Source organism: Penicillium paradoxum, assembly GCF_028828445.1.
Source record: "Penicillium paradoxum strain IBT 22861 chromosome Unknown utg000003l_segment0_segment0, whole genome shotgun sequence".
NCBI classification, from domain to species: domain Eukaryota; kingdom Fungi; phylum Ascomycota; class Eurotiomycetes; order Eurotiales; family Aspergillaceae; genus Penicillium; species Penicillium paradoxum.
Genome location: NW_026643181.1, coordinates 1584305 through 1603453, shown reverse-complemented (window position 1 = coordinate 1603453; position 19149 = coordinate 1584305). Strand labels below are relative to the sequence as shown.

Here is a 19149-nt window from a genome sequence, read left to right as displayed (position 1 = left end):
CGCTCCAAGTCGCGTTGACTCCTGACTTTTTCTTTAGTCTCCGTCTCACTAGTTCTTAGTATCCCGTGGCTATTTTTCCGCCCCGGTGCCTCGTGCTTACCGCCACCTGCAAGGCATCCTCGTCCGAAAAAGCGAACTAAGATTAAGCATCTTGGTATCAACTTCGTTCTTTTTTCTTTTCTTTTTTTTTTTTTCGAAGCTGTGCGCTTGGACCCAATTTACAACATATTGAATGTTGTGAATTGAATCTCCTTTTTCCCTCTACCCTTTTCTCCTCCGGATCTCTTATCTCGATATCATCTGTGCGCAGACCTGTTCGATCAGCGTTTCGCGACCCCCCAACTTCCTGATATCAATTCCCTAGGAATTGAGCAAACAAGGTACGCGAAGAAAAATCCTAGATCTGGAAAGGTCAGCCACGATTTCAACGTGGCAACCTAGTCTCCCGTCCCTTGCTTGAAACGTGTCGGAGCGACTCGTCAATTTCCCCGACTTTTCCCAAGGCTCATTGTTGTGTTGACGCGTCTCCACACAGGTCTACGCGGAAACTTCCTCTCCATAGATTCGTCGGCATCCTTGCGCGCGAATCTTCTCTTTTATGGACAACCGGCCCGCTTCCGAGTACGCACAGCCAGGTTCGCACCACCCAAGCACCGCTGCCGACGCACCTTCTGAACAAAAACCCGCAGACCAAACTTCTGCTGCTGCCAGCGCTCACTACACCCCGCAACCCGAGGTTCGCCCTGCACCACAGTATACACCGCAGCCTGAGGGTCGGCCCGCCAATATCTCTTCGTCGAATACCCCTCAGTCGGACTACGGTCTGAACCCTCCGACCGCTCGCTCGCCCGCCTACCAGGACTATCTTCACCGTCCTCCCCAATCCTACGCTCCCAACTCCCAACCCGGCGGTGCGGCAGGTATGGCTCAAGCAACAAGTCCGTACACCAACACCTTGCCTACGGGCCCGCGCAGTCCGAACGTAAAGTCTGACGCGCCCGTTCCTATAGATCCTTCGCTTCCGGCCAATAGCCCCACCTATCCTCCCCCCTATTCCCCCTATCAACCTCAGGGGCACGAGATGGCGCAGTACCAGGGTCATCCCCCTCCGCCTCAACACATGTATGCGCGCCCGGATTGGCCTCATAGTTATGGACAGCAGCATCATGGATTGCCGGGGCCTTATGCCTCCCCGGCCACAACGGTTGGTTCCGCCTCCCCTTTTACTGATCGTGCAGGCCCACGCCCGCCCAAGGTATGTTTTTGATGATTCCTGGGCGGTTCTACTCAAGGCTTCATACTGTGTGAAATCATTGTTGTCTCGTATACCTCTTGTATTCGACTGTGATCCACAGCTGCCCCCCTTCCCCTAGGGATCGTCAAAAACAAGCTCACCTTGCCCTTTTCAATTGCTTCTTTATCCCTTGAAAGAGAGGATTGGGTCGTGGTTGATTGTTTTTTTTTTCTTGGAATCGCCAAGTCTGTTCAGAGCTGACCTGTAATCTGTTCTATTCTAGGTCTACTCATTCGTCCCAATTCCTGGTGCACAGCAGCACAAGCGTCCCCGTCGTCGTTATGAGGAAATTGAGCGCATGTACAAGTGTGGATGGAATGGGTGTGAGAAGGCATATGGTACTTTGAACCACTTGAACGCACACGTGACCATGCAGTCGCACGGTGCGAAACGCACTCCTGAGGGTAAGTTCCGCTCATTTTGTTTTGATATTCCATGTTTGGCGGTCAATGCGACGGAGATCTTAAATCTTTGTCGCAAATGGCTGGATTGGGTTAGCGCCCGCAGTTGCACGCTAGTGAGTTACACTAGATGTCGCGGGGGGCCCGCAGTAGCGTGGCCGACGGCGTGGAGGCTAAGCTTGCCTATCCCCTTTCCGCCTTCCTCACTAGCAAACATAGTTCACGCTAGTTCTCATTTGAGAATGTGGTTGTTGTTACTAGTTCCATGCTAACGTTGCTCTCTCAGAATTCAAGGAAATCCGTAAGGAATGGAAGGCTCGCAAGAAGGAGGAAGAGGCTCAGCGCAAGGCTGTCGAGGAGCGTGAGCGTGCTGCCGCTCAGGCTGCCCAGGCCAACCAGGTTGAAGCTCCTAATCCCTCTGACCCATCTCACGGACAGCCTCCTGCTTATGCTGGCGGCGTCCGCCCTCAACTTCCTCCGATCGGTTACCAGCCCGCGGATAGCCAGGTCCCCAGCCAGTATGGGGGTCCTCCTGGCAGTGGAATGGTCTACCAGAACAATGCACAGATGGCCTACCCTCCCAACTACCCTCACTCTCCTTATCAGAGCGGACCTGTGTACCCGCAACGTGAGTAATGTTGCCACCTTCTTCATATCAGGATCGACCCTCTGGACTCCCCTTTCGACAAGGTCATCCTCGCCCGACCCTGTCCGCTGATTCATAAATTCGCTACGGCTTCCAGAGACTCAAACCGCCAACTATCCGCAATAATCTTCCCCCCACATAATCAACCACTTCCGCTATGGATTTACACGGATGGAACTGCATTTGCTTTTTCTTTCTAATCACGATATCCCCTGTCCTTGACTAATGTCCTCGTCTTGGATTCCGATTCCCATCCCCTCCCCAAACACATCCCATCCCTCCGCTTCCCAAGTCTTTCGTGCTATGATACCAACCTCTGCGGCTTTTTAATCTTGATCTGTCTAAGAGTGGCTTTTCCGGCTTTGTTCTATACCAGTCATTCCCCTTGTGTTAGAGTGCATGCGAGCTGAGAGGGTGTCCTGCCCTTTCTTGCCCCCTGTTCTGTTTCCTACTTGAAATTTGAGGCAGATGTGGTGTATGTTTTTATCTCTGTTTGCTCATCTGCTGGGACCGTGACTTCGAGGATGGTTGGGCGGCGGGTTCATTGCATTTGTTGTTGCTGACAACATTCTCCCAAAATCGCTTCTTTTCCCTGGGGGTTCTTTGTTTTATCGTTACTCGCTCGTCATTTTCCTGTCTTGCTTTTGCTATATGCAATTGTCTGCTCTCTGCTCTCTCTCTTTCCCCCTTTTTCTTTATCTAACGTACATTATGCTCCACGGACTTATGCTCCAATCTGATTACGTGTATTATCTCATTGCATTTGGTTATTTCCCCTCTTTAGTATGCTTTATTCAATCCGTCTAGACGTTGGTTATGCCTGCAGTTTCAGTGCACTGGTGTAGACGGTCAATAAGAATGTTTGTATGTAAAGGATGTCATATTTTCACCCAGAGGGCGATATGAGACGGAAGCGGACACGACGGTATTTTGGCCACACAGTATAATTATGATGTCAAATTCAAAGAAAGATAAGAATGGGTACTCATAATGAAAGATCCTTCCCTGTTATATGCATGCTAACATAAATCACCAGTAGAGTATATTACAAATAGCCAATGTAGAGAGAAGTAGACCACCCCAAGTCTAGGTGTCGATAACACTCAAAACACAGGTACATATCACCAGCACCAACCAACTCGAGAATCCTTCTAGAACAAGCCACGCCTAACCAAAATCAGCACTAATCAATACCGGCTCTTACTGTGGACCGAGCACACCATGCATCGAATAGCCTTTGGCTTGCGTACGCACACTTCCCAACTACTGCACAAGCTACATATGCGTGTACCTGACTAGAACCGAATAAGACAACGCCGCACCGCTGTATGTACGGCGTACATCATACATAAGACAGGAGGCTAGTGTCGTCAAGCGTCTCCACGTGGGTGGATGTTAGTATCAGCCACCGATATCATCGCGGCGAGGCCGGTAATTTTGCTTTTAGAGTTATTCCTAGTTATTTCTAGCTTGCTTCCTGCTACCCTGCAGATGTGACACATTGCTTGTTGTCTAGTGTGTTCTGTTGTACTCCACCAGTCCTTAGCTTTGGGGCTAGTGTCGTGTGCTGTGCGCAGTAGGCTGTGCATGTGGTACATAAAGTATACTTTGGTTGGGTTAGGGAGGACGCTAGCTGGGGATGGATGTGCTGATCTACATGTGTATCATGTGTATACGAGGTGACTGATTGTATAGCTATACGAGGCTGTTTTTTCATTGACTCGCGCTTTGGGAACTGTGTAGACTTGGGATTATGTTGTAGACGACCGGGATCCTCGGGTATATTGGTGGTTCTGAGACCTGTGGCTTGTTGGGTATCCAATAATAGAAAATCCGAAGCATAAGGAATAGAGAGGTTTGCATGCGTTTACTTCGACATGTGTAGGTTGATTTAAAGTAGGAATGTATGTCTCCATCCACGGATCAGGGTATATGCGGAGCTAAGTGTAACGCAGATCCAGGTCACCAAGGGAACTAGTAAAATAGTAAAGTACTTTAACGCACAGTAGAGTCTGGGAAATGTGCTCTAGCGCATCCGTTAAGGCCCGCAGGGAACATGGATTGGTGGAATGGGAACTAAACCACTTGTAGTCTAGTTGGATCTCCAGAAACCTGAGGTATCGATGTTGGACTGGTGCCTCAGGCAGCGACAATTGACTGCCTGAATATACAGGGACCGAGTCTAGACCCGATCTGAACTAGTGCTCGGTCCCTTTCTGCGAAATTGTTTCCGCGATTCAATCTCCGGACAAGACGGACATTGTTTGTTCTTGTTTTTTTTTTTTTTCTCGGTTTGCCACTCTATCATTGTTGCATTCTTGTCTTCCTAGCATTGTGCCGGACACAAGCTCGAATTTGGTTCGGAGAAGATCATAGCACACCCAAGCCATGCTATTCCGGTTTCCGGGGTCGCTCGTGAACAGAGCTTTGCGCAGCCGACTTCTCACTGCGCAGCAATATCGCGCGACTATTGCAGCGCAACGCCTACCACAGACATATATCGCATCGAATGCCTTTAGCAATTCCTCCTGCCAACGCCGTTTCGATAATGATCACGATGTCAGCCGCAACGACAGGTCTGACCAGAAGCAGAAGGAGCCATATTCGCATCAATGGAATAGGAAACGCATGTTTAAGGATTTCACAAGAGATGTGGAGCAGGATACTTTGATGGCCATTGCCTCAAATTCGCCTATCACGCGGTACAACATTGAGAAGGAGATTGCGGAGAGTGAGGCTCTGGATGCCGAAGCTGCTGAGAACGATCGTTATGATTATGAGGCTTCCGAAAGCAAGGGCTCTGAGAATGAAGTTTCTGATGACCCCGAGGCCGAGGCCGAGGCCCTCGAGGCCGCTCGCGACGAATCCGAAAGCCACCGCGGCCCGCCTCGAGGACGATCCAAAATCACACCCAAGATCATCGACGAGGAGTTGAAGTGGTTGACTGATCCCAAGAATATGGCGAACCGGATTGGGCGTATTTTGCACAGTGGTGATCCGGCCCTGGCGGCAGCTGTGGTTCGAGCTGGAACAAAGAAGGGCATGAGATGTGACGTTGCATGGAATCTTCTTCTGCAATACTGCTATGATCAGAATAACCCACAGGCTGCATTCAAGTTTTGGAATGATGTGAGTTCCTGTCGTTCTGTGGCACGCCTGTCCAGCGACTTGTCTATATTTGGGTCTCGAATTTGTATGCTGACAGTTTTCCTGTAGATGAAAAAGCGTGGCAGGAGACCGACTGCCAGAGCGTTCACTATTATGTTGAATGGTCTCAGCTCATCCCCGGTTTCTTCGTCCACCGTTAAGACTGCCCTTGCTGTCTACCGCTCGATCACCGCACCAAATTCCGGAGTCAAGCTTGATATCATCCACACTAATGCCATGCTTACGGTTTGTCATCGTCATGGCAAAATGGATCTCTTGTGGGAGATTGCCGGTGATCTACCTGAAGAGGGACCGGGAGCTCCAGATGCCGTCACCTATACCATTATCATGAATGCTGTCCAGTTCGCAGCCCGCAGAGATATCCAGAAAATGTCTTCCAATGATATTGAGAAGATTCTTGAACGGAAGGCCCAGGCTATCTCCGAAGGCAAGCGGATTTGGGCCGATGTCATCTGGCGCTGGAAGAATCAAAGCCTGGAGATTGACAACGACCTCGTTAGCGCCATGGCCAGCTTGCTTTTGGACGGTGCTAGTGATATGGACTGTTACAATATCATGGAACTGTTCAAGCAAACTATGGGCATTCCTATCCTGCAAAAGAGACCTGTTGAGAACTCGAAGTCTACACTTCGCAGGGTCACCCGCGAAGATAGCGCATCCATGAAGATGGAGGAGGCTATTCGGGAAGAAAACATGGAAGACCTTCCGTTTGTAAATGAGCACAATCAACCGCTGGACGCTGAGGCCCAGGAGGCCGAGGAAGCCGAGGAAGTGGAAGAAGCCAATGAAGAAGCAGTGGAGGAAATTGAGGAGGAAGAGGAGGAGGAAAACTTTGCGGAACTGTTCAAACCCGTCGTTCCCGATACGGAGGGGCTATCGTTCCTTCGACCAAAAAGCAAGGAACTAACGCTCCTTCTGCATGCCTGCTTCACCATCACCCAAGGAATGGAAGCTGGACAGGCCTACTGGAAACATATGACAATGGAGGAAACCCCCTACCGCATTGACCCCGATACCATCTCTTTCATCCAATATTTCCGCCTCCTCCGTCTGTCTCGCTCCAGCAAACTCAGTGTCAAAACCATGCGGGATCAGATGATTCCCGCCGGTCGAGCAACTGGAACATCATTCCACGTCGCTCTCAGTGTCTGCCGTCGTGATCGCCGCAACCACTCAGTCCTTCTCCACGCGAACGAGCTGCTCTCTCTGATGCAAAGAGCTTTGATTCTGCCTGATATCCGAGTACTCGATGGCTACCTGGCAACAATCCAAGTACTTTCCACCAACCCATCCGTCCTTCTGAACCTCAGAGGCCTCGACAAAGACGAAGATTCCACATCTAACAAAGCCCGCAAACCCCTCCGACTAGCCGACCAGGGCAGGAAGCTCCAAGCGAAGCTACGACTAGCTGCCCTCGCTACATTACGGCCCTACGTCCTCACACTGGAAGAAGCAATGGAGAACGGCAAACCCGCATCCCAAACTCGCTGGGACACAAAGAGAAATGCCTCCGATTCCATCCAAGGCTCAGCAGCTGTCAAATTCATGTCCCGGGTCCGTCTCGTAGTCGACGATACCCTCAAGATCGACTACAAGAACTATGTGTCCAAAACCGAGCGCAAAACGCTGCAGGTCGAGTCGAATATGCTGAAGAAATATTCCGATCGACAGGTCATTGAGAAATGGCAGAAAAAGCTTGTTTATCCCACCCCGATGCAGAGGCTGGAGAGCCGTGAACGCATGCAGCAATATGAATTGGAGAATTCGGAATCTGCGAATAAACCAGAGGAATTGTTCCCGCGAGAAGCTGAGGCCGAGGCCGAGGCTTGAGTCTTTGGGGGTTCTTTTTTACGGGACTGAAACGTCTTGATTGTATAATGCTTGTATATCACACACATTTGGGGGTTATAGATGGGCGTTGCGTCTTTGCATCATGTTTATAATATCATTGGTACATTCTCTACTTTGGAAAGGAAACATTCTTCTAGATTATAATGGGGGTTTGATGTCTATTTCGGCTTTTACAATGGATATACCTGTACTTTCTTTGCTCTTGATAGAATATCTTGGAGACCATCCAACCTTCTAGCAAGATAGGAACGTCCTTTATCAAGAGCTTCTATTCTGGTTACTATTCTGGTTACTTGGGAACATACGCATACTAAATACCATGCCGAGTAGAGATTTTCAGGCCGCCGGTATTGCAACCTCATAGCAACTGCACATTAAGAAGACCTTCCCACTAGCGAAAAACATCACAATCCTAAGATATCGTTTTTCTTTCAGTTCTGTTCAAAAAGAAGGGAGAAATCATCCGCTGTAATCGGCAGGTTAACACGCAGGCAAGGAAAGTGTCACGCAATTTGGCCGTGGATGATGGAATTTATCCCTACAACGGCACTAGCCCCGACCAATGCTGATGCTCTATTGCGCCCAGACAGATGTTTTGACAGATAGACATGGCATCGTTCGGAGGGTTTAAAAGGCAGATAATGCTGCGCTGTGGGGACGATGGCGAATGTTTCGTTCCCGACACGCCATATACAGTCCAGACAAGTACTGTTTTCCCCTCCCGTTGTCAATTGCGTGAGATATGCGTGCAATAGGCGAATACCGTGCGGGGATTGTACATCATTGTCCTTTCGGGCTTTGGAAAGTCTGGGACATGAGGGGGTTGGGTTATTCTTATACGCTGGTGTAGACTGATAGGTTTCTAATTTGACTAAAAAACAAGAACGAAAACAACTATCTTATCATAATCATTGCGAATCATGGGAGACGCTGATTCGGCCAGTAGCCAGAATAGCTCGGCGGATGGCGATGGCAAGAAGCATATCTTGCTCAATGCTTTTGACATGTCGACCGTGGGACATATGGCTCCCGGGCAATGGAAGGTTTGTTTATTTGTTTAGCAGTCGGAACCGAGGAGGACAGGCTAACAACTGCCACAGAACCCCAAAGATAAGTCTGCGACCAAGCGAAATCTCGAATACTGGATAGAGCTGGCGAAGCTATTGGAGCGGGGTGGGATCAACGCTTTGTTCCTGGCAGATACAACTGGAGGCTATGATACATATGAGGGCAAGCTGGACGAGTGTATTCGGCGCGCGGCGCAATGGCCGGTGACAGATCCGACTATCGTAAGTTTTAATCCAACAAGGCTTCTGAATGGATGAGACTCTGACATGGCTTTGTTAGCCTATTTCTGCAATGGCTGCGGTGACCAAGAACCTGGCATTTGGAATCACAGCCTCGACTTCATTCGAACAGCCGTTCCTCTTGGCCAAGCGATTTTCCACCTTGGACCATTTGACCAATGGTCGATTGGGTTGGAATATCGTGACTTCATATAAGAAGGCGGCCTTCAAAGCCATTGGTGTGGATACTCCAATTGAACATGACGAACGGTATCGACAGGCGGATGAGTATTTGAAGGTGCTTTACAAGTATGTCGCATGTCCGTAGCTCGGTTAGGGCGACGTTGAAACACTCGAAGACTGACATGGTGATTGCTGCATATAGATTGTGGGAGAGCTCGTGGGCTCCTGATGCGTTGTCACCAAACCCCGAAGCGGACTCGTACGTTGACCCGGATAAAGTCCGCCATATCAATCACAAGGGGAAATACTTCTCATTGAGCACACGGCACATCGTCGACCCATCCCCACAGCGGACGCCCTTCCTTTTCCAGGCGGGCACTTCGCCTGCCGGATCGGAGTTTGCTTCTACCCACGCTGAGGCGATCTTTGTCTCTTCTCATTCGCCAGAGGTGTTGCGACCAAAGATTGCAGCTATCCGCAAGTTAGCCGCAGAGCGAGGCCGCGATCCACGTTCAATCAAGTTCTTTGCTACCTTTACGCCCATCGTAGGCGAGACTGACGAAGAGGCACAGGCTAAGTATGAAGAGTTGAAGAAGTACGCCTCGGTGGTTGGGGGTCTGGTCCTTTTCAGCGGATGGACCGGAATTGACATCTCCAAAATCCCACTGGACCAAGAGATCACGGCTGCAGATTCACTGGAAGCAGGCAAAATAACTAGTTTGCTTGACTCGCTACTCAGAACTAGCAAGGATATCCCACGCTGGACGCCTCGCGTGGTTGCTGAGAAGGCTGCAATTGGTGGTCTGGGTCCAGTGAGCATTGGAAGCCCTGCTACTGTTGCTGATGAGATGGAGCGTTGGGTTCGAGAGGCAGACCTTGATGGCTTCAATGTTGCCTATGTTACCACACCTGGCACATTTGAGGATGTTGTTGACCTGCTCATCCCGGAGCTGAGACGACGTGGTCTTTATCCTGAGCTTCCAGACCCCTCCGAGCCACCTCTCACAGCCCGTGAAAAGGTTTATGGCAAGGGACAGAAAGAGCTCAGGGCTGATCACATTGGCAGCAAGTATAAGTACGATGTGTATCAGGAAGAGGAGCCATATGTTGAAAATACCGAGGAGAAATGAGTGATTTCGGGTTCATGACATAGGATGATCTTTCAATTGGTGATGATAGAAATAGTTCGGATAATTTAGACTCATAGCTCCCCTACATACCTGAGGTATGCAAGAGGTGCATCTTGAAAGGTGAAACAGAACGTGCCTCGTAACTTTACCCGTGACCCATCGTACGTAATGCCACTCTAGCCTTTCCGGGACAGCTTGGCCAACTCGCTTTCATACTCTCCGATTATTTCGACATTGTCGACCTCGCCTCTGTGAGGAATAAAGGCGGTGCCATTCTTGTGATTGTCTTTTGACTATTACAACCATATCCCGTGGACCATGGCTACCGTACACCACGGTCAACCCCATGTTGACCCCCATGATGATGACTCTCTTCTTGGTGATGATCTGATTGAAGCCGATGACGGTAAGCGCTGTCAAGACACTCTTATAACTCTCGGAATACCCGCAAGGTTCTAACCCGGTGTGGTTGTAGCCATCGATGCGGATGACCCCCTGCGCGATACCTCCGACACGGCCCCTCTGCGAGGCAACATCGAATCCAACTCTGGCAGCCGAAGCAATGCCCCGGGATATGGCAACTACCTGACATCTTCTATCGGTGGTGAAGATCGCCGCGCGACGCAAAACACTATCGACGAGACCGTATGGGAGACATTGTCACGCGACTTGGTTGCCGTGTGGGAGAAGATGCGCCAGGTGCTGTGGCCGAAATACTTGCTCGGAGGAATGATGCAGCGCGGAGGCCGCGGTACCGCTGATGCCGAGCAAGGCGGCGTATCAGGATTTGGTAGTAACGTTCGGGGACTCGTTGGACGCTGGCCGGATGCCGACGTGGTTCTGCAGGGTGGAATGAGCGACGGATTGCGGGATTGGGATCTCTGGTACATTATTCCACACAACAGACCCTCTGTTCGCGCTGGTATCATAACTAACGATTCGTCTTACAAACAGGGGCCCGCTTATCTTCTGCCTGGTGCTGAGCTTGTTCTTATCTGTCGCAAAGGGTGATCAATCGTCGGTGGTGTTCTCGGGTGTTTTCTGTCTCGTCTGGATCGGAGAAGCCGCCGTGACGCTTCAAATCAAACTCCTTGGTGGCAAGATGTACGTTTCTTATGATTGCTTGTTTCTTTCTCGATCGCAATTTACTGACATTGCGGCCTCTAGCTCCTTCTTCCAGTCGATTTGCATCATCGGTTATACGTTATTCCCCCTGGTCATTGCGGCAATGCTGAGCGCACTGGGTCTTCCTACCATCGCACGGATACCAGTATATCTGGTGTTAGTGGCATGGTCTCTAGCAGCCGGAGTAAGCATCTTGGGAGGCTCGGGGGTAGTGCGGAACCGAGTCGGCATTGCAGTGTACCCGCTCTTTGTGTTCTACATTGCGATCGGGTGTCTGTGTTTCATCAGTTAAAGCTGTCGGCTATTAAGCTATTGCTATTGAGCTATTGTGATTACTCGGCATACTGAAGAAATGCACCGTCACATGTCCTCCAGGCAGATTCGGCGCATTGGATGGTCTCAATAACAATTGAGACATTGTATTAGAATAGCGCGGATACCGGTATATCCAGACTTTGAATTGAATGCAAATGTATTGATTTTGACTATTGTCGAGGCCTACAACAATAGAGGATTATGTAGCTGAATGCTTTGTTTCTCTCATTCACGACCCATGCCCATTCACTTCTACTCTTCAAACAGAAACCGTTTGTTGGCCCCGCACCCGGCGGTCAGGTTATAAGGACCGGCTAGCTTTTCCTCTTCTCTTTTTCCTCTTTCTCCCATCCTCAGTTCCCTCGGTTCGCAAATCCCAAGTCGCCTCTTCTGCTGTCGATTCGGCTGGTCCCAATCGATCCGATCTCTGCGGTTATCGTGACCCTACAAGCTCCGGTTACCCCAACAACTTTACGATATCTGGAATACTCTTCCTCGAAATCAGCCAAGGACGCGACGTTATGTCTTCGACTTCCGGGGAGCAGATCCCCTCGGTGGGTGGTATGTCATCATTGCTCGCATAGCCTCGAATCCCCACGTTGGGCAACCTCGCTGACCAGGTCAACAGCTCTGGAATCAGAGCAACAGAAAATGGATTCGAAAGGTGCGTCTACTGGCATACAAGTTATTTCCTCGGGCAGCTCTTTTTTTCTACAAAATCTCTCCTCTTTGCCGCAGAGCTTTTTCCGACGTTCATGCGATCTGACACCATCTTCCCAGCAGTGGCCGCGCAGTCGCCTCCCTCCGACAACGACGGCGGCGAACGCCCCGTGCGACAGCAGCTCAAGGAGACCAATCTCAATTCTGTGGGTCAAACCAACGGTTCTACCAAGGCGAGCCGCAAGCGCTCCCTCGATAACACGGATCAAGCGGCTGATGCACGCCCAACCAAGCGATCCCGAGAATGCACCCCCGATGACACCAAGATTTCTCACAAGCCTTCCACCGAAGCAAACCCAACTCCCGCGGATACCGCTCCCCAAGATGTGAGTGCTTCTGAGCTGGACTCGGACCCTCCTACTCCTCCCCTGCCCACGGAACACAACTACCCTGGAGTGAATGGAAATGGTTTCTACCCCGGAAACCACATCATCACGGTCCAAATGCCCTTGACCCTGGATATCAAGATTGGGTTTGCCGGCACGGAGCAAACCCGGAAAGTGACAATCCCTATTTCGCTTGAGATCAACAGCAAGACTGGCGAGGTTGATTTAGCTTCGTCTATTTCGGGTCCTGCCATGAGCTATTCTCAGAACAATCATATCAATGTTTCAATTGACTCTTCTCCCCCTTCTTCCTTTGCCACCGGTTGTTCCTCTCAGGCGCCTCCTGTCCCGGATTTCCTCAGGGATTCAGATTCTCCCAAGCCCACGGTTGAAACCCTTGATTCTGACCACTCTCCATCCCCACAGAACCTCGAGTCGATCAACCACGGAAATGAGGACGATTCTTCCCAAGTCGTCAAGAAGAAGCGAAGCCGAGAGCAACTCGAAGACGGTGGCTCAAATGATTCCCACGCTGCAACTGATCCCGCACCCAGCTTGACTGAAACGACTACCTCGAACGAAAATTCTACTACTGAAGGACAACCTGATAAGAAGAGACCCCGTGACAATTCCGAGGAGCGCAAGGCCAAGGTTGACCAGGTAGGTTTGCTCCATTGACATTTCCGAGGTTATTTCTCACTTCTGAGCTAACACTTGCTTCCTACAGACTTTCACCGCGAGTGCATTCGGGAAGGCCTCTGCCGGCTCACCTTTTGCTCTAGGCGCCTCCAACTCTGCTGCTTCCCCTTTCGCAATGCCCGCAAAGCCCTCCGCATTTGGCGCTTCACCTTTTGCAACCAGCGGTGCCTCAACTACTGGTTTCGGAGCCCTTGGATCTGGATCTGGGTTTAGTGCCTTTGGCAGCGGTCTCTCTGGCTCTTCTGGTAAACTCACTAGTTTTGCGTCACCCAACGCGCCTGCTAGCTTCTCTGGAACAGCCGGTAAATTGACCAGTTTCGCCTCATCCAATGCTCCTACTTCGTTTGGCGACTCCAAGGACAAGACCCTTGGTGCAGCTCAATCTGACAATGAAGAGAGCGACAACGAAGGAGAAGGTGAAGGCGATGACACTTTCGTGGCTGAGAAGACTGACGAGCGGTTCCATGAACAAACTAGTATGAACCCCTTGCTTCTGTCTCACTTTAGGACGTTGTGTCTGGGCAGTTACTGACCACATTTTGAATATTTAGTTGAAACCGGCGAGGAAAATGAGACCACTGAATACTCAGCCAAGGGCAAGCTATATTACTTTGATGATAAGAAATGGAAGGAACGCGGTGCCGGCACATTCAAGGTCAACCTCAAGTCAGAATCCGACGGAAAGAAATCAGCCCGCATGATCATGCGCGCCGACGGTGCTCATCGGGTCATGTTGAACAGTGCTATCTGGGACACCATGCCTTTCGGTGTCAAGGGTCAACGTCCTGCCACCAAGGACATTTATCTGGCCAGCAAGGAGGATGAGAAGGTTTCCACCTTGCTTCTCCGGGTTAGTATTCTCTCTCTTGAACTTGATTTCTCATGATGCTAATGAACCTTACAGCTCGGCAGCAATAAGCAGAGCAGTGAGCTCTACGATGTTCTCGAAGACATCGTGGAGCAGATTTGAATGATGCCCCCCGTGAAGATGTGAAGATGTGAAGATGCGAAGATATGAAGATACTGAATGCAGGGGAAGGAAAATATGAAAATACCAAAAAAAAGAGAAGGGCATATGGTGATGAATTAGCGATTCTGAATACAGACGTGTTAATATTTATTTTTTTCCTTTCTTTCAGCCCTGGCACCTCAAAGCCATGGCTGTGTAGCTGTAACAATTCAAAGAATAGGGAAGCGTACTAAATCCTGGAAGCAATATTACGAACTGCTATCTTCTGCATAGTCCTGAGTATAGTTACTCCATACATATTTCTCGCATAGCTATCTGCTGTGTTATTCTTGATGACAACCACCTTTCTTCACTCTGAACTTACCAATTGGCCTACGAGTTCGGCTTTGTGCATAAACACCCACAAAGCAATAAATCTCTTCTCGGGATTTTCCCCAAACAAGCTCTGGTATCTCCGCACTAATCTCTATAGTGCACTATATTTCTAGGTTGCACTCTCGTTTGGGTGGGTTGGTAGCCACTGCCAAGCTTCTGCCTGGTGTGCTGCCTGGTGTGTTGCCTGGAACACCTGAGGCCAGTCCACTATAAAGAGCATCTTCTACTCTCTGTTTGATATTCCCATTCGACCAGAAATACATGGAGTATTCAAAGATCTTTCTCGCATTTGCCAGAAAATTACGTTCTGCAATGTCTTCAAACACACAATTCGATTTACCGGGATTCACCAAGCCCCTGGACTATATGCCAGTATGTTTTTGTCGCGGCATCTGCAACTAGACACAATGCACTAATTCAGCCAGCCTCAACTTCAAGAATACGCCTCTCGACCATTTCCTAATGCCTTGTGTGATTATTTCGGTTATAGCCATTCATTGTAAGTGGTCATTGTCTGGTCTTTGAGATTTATGAACTGATTTTGTGCCTTTAGCCAAGCTCTCTATACGCATAGAGAGATTGTAATGGTTCAGATTATGAATTCTATTACCGAAAAGCCTGAATGGGATCGAAAAGTACGATGACTACCTGATTGGGGCGGTATTCCTTTTGCTAATGTTTTAGGTCTTCAATGAGGAGATTACTTCCAAATGGCGTCGAGAGATCTCTCAAAGTGGCCAGGACGTGACTGAACTTATGATGGACTGGATCATCAAAGAGCTCCAATGCAAGGCTGAAGAGTTACAGAAAGAAGGACTCGTTTGTGCATTCGACATTGGTGTAGTGAAATCAGACACCGCTGTGCCCGAGCAATTGAAACAGCTCCTGAAGGAAGCAGCTGCTCCTCTGGAGAATGTTCCCGAAGAGCAAAAGGATTATCATCCCGGTACTGACAAGCAAGTTGTTGATCTTGTGCACCAGTCATTATTCCCGGTTGTTTACGGCAGGACACACATCCTTCGCGACAAAAAGATTGGCTTGGATGACTGCCTAAACAGTATGGGCCAGGGAGAGTTGCTTCCAATCTCTTCCATCGCTTCAGACAGATCATTGAGCAAAAATTTCCAATGGCTTCCCTGTGATGTGAAGTTCCTTGAAGATGACGAAGGGTGTCAGATCACTTCATATATCAACAATGTTCATCCTGTCAAACACCGGCCATTGTATGAAGCTGTCGAGAAAATCATTTCTCGGACCATACCTCTCTGGAATAAAAGTTTGACATTATGCTCGGACTCCTGGCACCCAAGAATTAAGTACGACTTTGTGGAATACCTGGATCATCCCGATGGGCCTGAACCAGTTGCGCAAGAGGGCGAGGATGAAGACAGCGATGAGTTCCACGACCGTCGTATGCAATGGGAACGTAATTGTCCAATCAAACAACCGGAGCCAGATCTGGGAGATTTTGAGTATCCGCACGTTCCATGGAAGAATATCAATCTCCGAGATCAGTATCGAGAGAATGGACTTCAGGTGATTGTGAAGATGGCAAACATCGAACTTACTCCTGAAGCCCCCGAATACAAAGGTGGAAGCTGGCACATTGAAGGGCAATTAGTAAGATTTCTCCCTCCAACTCTTCCCTTCAAATCGCTAATAACCCCAATTTCAGAATGAACGCATCTGCGCCACAGCCCTCTATTACTACGACAGCGAAAATATCACAGAAAGCGTACTTCGCTTCCGCCATCGAGCAGACCACGAAGCCGCAAACGAAATCTCATATGAACAGCAGCGTCACGAATTCATCCACCAAGTGTTTGGCTTTCCCCAGTTTGAGTGGATCGATCAGCTGGAAACGATAACCCAAGATCTCGGTGGCGTCGTGTGTAAGGAAGACCGTCTTCTTACATTCCCCAACATTGTCCAGCATTGCGTGGCGCCGTTCTCGCTGGCAGACCGATCAAAGCCCGGCCATCGCAAGATTCTCGCCTTGTTCCTTGTCGATCCTCACATGCGAATCATATCGTCCGCTCATGTGCCTCCGCAGCAGAAGGACTGGGGCATTGAACGAGAGCAGCTCATTGGGGGACTTTTATCGAGAAATCTTCCCGTCGAGTTGCAAGAGATGGTTCGTGATGGCTTGGACAGCCCGCTTATGAGTTTGGATGAGGCCAAGGCACACAGACTTAAGCTGATGGAGGAGAGAAGCATTCAATCGAAGGAGAACAATGAAACCTTTGAGATGGGTGACTTTTCGCTGTGCGAACACTGATGAGCTGTATATCTTTGCAGTGCGAAACGTGTGGTTTTATCTATATCAGATGATGTTGCGGTCTATTTTATATTCTATCTGCATACTCTGTATGCTAAATCAAAATAACTTTTGCTTTCTCATTCAAGGTCATCGGATACCCTGGGCATACAAAATTTAGCTCCAGTCATCAACATTCCTCGTTTGTGCCAGAGACAGAGCGGGTTGAAAGAGTACTCTAGTGCACCATATACTGGAAATAAGGAACCACTATTCTGTCCTTTATGGACTAGTATTGGAATGGAATGCTATGCCCGTATAACAGCATGAATATAGCTAGGCTATCTCGGGCTGGTAAGATCATTATTGTCATTAGTATCAAACAAAAACATCCATAACATCGAACATCAAAAAGATTATTCGAGTATGTGAACAGATGATACACCTGTATCGTGGTAGTCACTGACCAATTTGCCTGTAGTGGCCGGCCACTGTGAATTGCATCGGGCTCTCGACTTTAGCTCCTCCTGTTTGATGTTGAGATCAGTATTGAGACTCACTTACCAAAACAGAAGAACCACAAATCTGATCCCGGGCTACCCACTAGAGCAATGGCTTGGTTGATAGACTACATACCGGATACACATAGATAGATTATTGGTAATTCATTGCATTCATCATCACTAGGTTGTATACCCCAAGCCCAGCCGTCATTGAGTTCTGTAAATACTTGTGGCTTTTAGATCAACCAGACTGTTCTATAGATGTGTGTTTCCAGAGCGACCCTCCAAAAACCTTTCCTCGTCACTATCGCCTGTGGCCCCTCGCAATTGCCAGATATCCTGCTGGCTATGACTACTAGTTGCGTCATACCCTCGCGAATTCAAATCCTTGAGGGGCAATTCCGTCACGGACAGTACGCGCTTAGAGCTGGACTGGGTGGGGTTATGTGAACGCAAATTGCCGGATTCCGTTGCATTTTGGCAACTAGACTCGCTAGAAGAGCCCCTGGCAGACTTGAATGTCCTGCGGAATAAAGGACGGAGGGTTGGAACACAAGCGGCGACGATGACAACATTTTGCTCAACACTAAAGCTGTGAGTAACCGCTGGGTAAAAGCTGCAGGATAGAGAATACTTACAGTCCCCAAAGAACCAAGGTCACTACCTTGTACACTGTTGGAGATCAGTCACTAGCACACAGCGTCCAGTCGGTGAAACACTCACGGGGATCTGTGTGGTCTGTGAATAGTTTCAGATATGTCGCTTTGATAATGGTGACGATGGCGGAAAGCAGGGTCAACCCCATCATGATGCAGGTACTCAGTCTCGTTGAGAATGGCATTTGCAGTTTCCAGAATGCAGTAATTGGCACCACGGCCAAGACAATATCCGTCATGGTTGTATATGCGCTGACCCAATAATTGAAGTCATTGAAGACATCCGAGCTCCAGCATGTGCCCTCGGCAGATAAGTTCCACAATTTTTCCGTGGGGCTGCATTGGAAAAAGACAACGAAGACAGATATCATGGCGAATATCACTTGAAAAATGACCATGGCGTACAGGAGTCGTGCACGGAGCGGGTTGGGGTCCAGCAGATGAACGATCAGGATCGCAATCGAGATATTGGGGAAACTGAATGCACCTATAGGCCTCAGTTTAAGTATTTGATCCACTGAATTGAATCAATAGTAACAAACCAATGTTAAAGGGAAATGCGATGATCTGCCAGTATGCTGATCTTTCGTATCTCTCAATGCCATATTCAGCCACCACAGTTGCAGTGTGCCGACCTAGACCCAATGTTACTGCATACGAGACGAAGGCCGTGGCAATGATGCTGAGAGCCTATATATATCATGGTGTTAATCGGAGGAAGGCATTAGAGGACATGGTTTTCTCACCATCGAGAAGAAAATGAAAAAGTCATCCCAGCCATACTGTTTGTTGCCAATTCGAGCGAATAACTTCAATGAGACAGCTACGATTGCAATGCCAGTAAAGACCCATCCAATTACGTTGATCTCTGCCCCCCGCGTCTCACTATGATCAACGTTCGTATCGAAAGAGGCCATAGCTAAGGGTTATCCGAATCATGGAATGGCAAAAAGGGGAGGCAACACCTCTCAACGGCAGATCGCTAGGATAATAATAATAACAATGACCACGCGGGAAAAAGCCGTACAATGAATAGTATGTATCCTAGGCGGCAGAGTGGCTGGCAGCTTTTGAAATCGAAAAACGGAGAATAAACCGAGTAGGTATATTTAGAGTACGGAGTACTGGCTAGTAGTAGTACCCATAGGAAATACCCTTTCAGGGTTGCCCATGATTCGATTGAATGTTGACCATATATGGTAGCTCTTCATATTCGGATCTCTGAATTGATCGGTGTGCTTGCG

At 49.0% G+C, this 19149-nt stretch overlaps 7 protein-coding genes across 7 annotated transcripts; 6 read left to right on the top strand and 1 right to left on the bottom strand.

The window, feature by feature from the left end:
• Positions 1–598: 598 nt before the first annotated feature.
• On the top strand, positions 599–2331 carry N7457_002519 (putative C2H2 transcription factor (Con7); the record flags this gene model as incomplete). Its single annotated transcript, XM_057173565.1, has 3 exons — positions 599–1255; positions 1518–1698; positions 1982–2331. The coding sequence occupies 3 exons, from the start codon at positions 599–601 to the stop codon at positions 2329–2331; spliced, it is 1188 nt and encodes a 395-aa protein (XP_057033716.1).
• A 2398-nt stretch (positions 2332–4729) lies between these two features.
• N7457_002518 (pentatricopeptide repeat-containing protein) lies at positions 4730–7339 on the top strand (the record flags this gene model as incomplete). Its single annotated transcript, XM_057173564.1, has 2 exons — positions 4730–5470; positions 5558–7339. The coding sequence occupies 2 exons, from the start codon at positions 4730–4732 to the stop codon at positions 7337–7339; spliced, it is 2523 nt and encodes an 840-aa protein (XP_057033715.1).
• Positions 7340–8280: 941 nt separating this feature from the next.
• Positions 8281–9959, top strand: N7457_002517 (xenobiotic compound monooxygenase, DszA family; the record flags this gene model as incomplete). The annotated part of the gene is made up of 4 exons (XM_057173563.1): positions 8281–8403; positions 8461–8649; positions 8708–8955; positions 9032–9959. 4 exons carry the CDS (start codon positions 8281–8283, stop codon positions 9957–9959), a joined length of 1488 nt encoding a protein of 495 aa, XP_057033714.1.
• Positions 9960–10277: 318 nt separating this feature from the next.
• On the top strand, positions 10278–11376 carry N7457_002516 (Yip1 domain protein; the record flags this gene model as incomplete). Its single annotated transcript, XM_057173562.1, has 4 exons — positions 10278–10365; positions 10435–10843; positions 10914–11063; positions 11127–11376. The coding sequence occupies 4 exons, from the start codon at positions 10278–10280 to the stop codon at positions 11374–11376; spliced, it is 897 nt and encodes a 298-aa protein (XP_057033713.1).
• A 382-nt stretch (positions 11377–11758) lies between these two features.
• N7457_002515 (uncharacterized protein) lies at positions 11759–14114 on the top strand (the record flags this gene model as incomplete). Its single annotated transcript, XM_057173561.1, has 6 exons — positions 11759–11960; positions 12028–12063; positions 12180–13105; positions 13173–13620; positions 13696–13994; positions 14049–14114. Coding segments are annotated over 6 exons (1977 nt in total), but the record flags the coding sequence as incomplete, so codon positions are not given.
• Positions 14115–14801: 687 nt separating this feature from the next.
• On the top strand, positions 14802–16767 carry N7457_002514 (DUF4246 domain-containing protein; the record flags this gene model as incomplete). The annotated part of the gene is made up of 5 exons (XM_057173560.1): positions 14802–14861; positions 14915–14988; positions 15043–15124; positions 15174–16109; positions 16165–16767. The coding sequence occupies 5 exons, from the start codon at positions 14802–14804 to the stop codon at positions 16765–16767; spliced, it is 1755 nt and encodes a 584-aa protein (XP_057033711.1).
• A 737-nt stretch (positions 16768–17504) lies between these two features.
• N7457_002513 (uncharacterized protein) lies at positions 17505–18822 on the bottom strand (the record flags this gene model as incomplete). Its single annotated transcript, XM_057173559.1, has 5 exons — positions 17505–17835; positions 17888–17921; positions 17973–18392; positions 18448–18595; positions 18652–18822. 5 exons carry the CDS (start codon positions 18820–18822, stop codon positions 17505–17507), a joined length of 1104 nt encoding a protein of 367 aa, XP_057033710.1.
• Between the last annotated feature and the right edge of the window lie 327 nt (positions 18823–19149).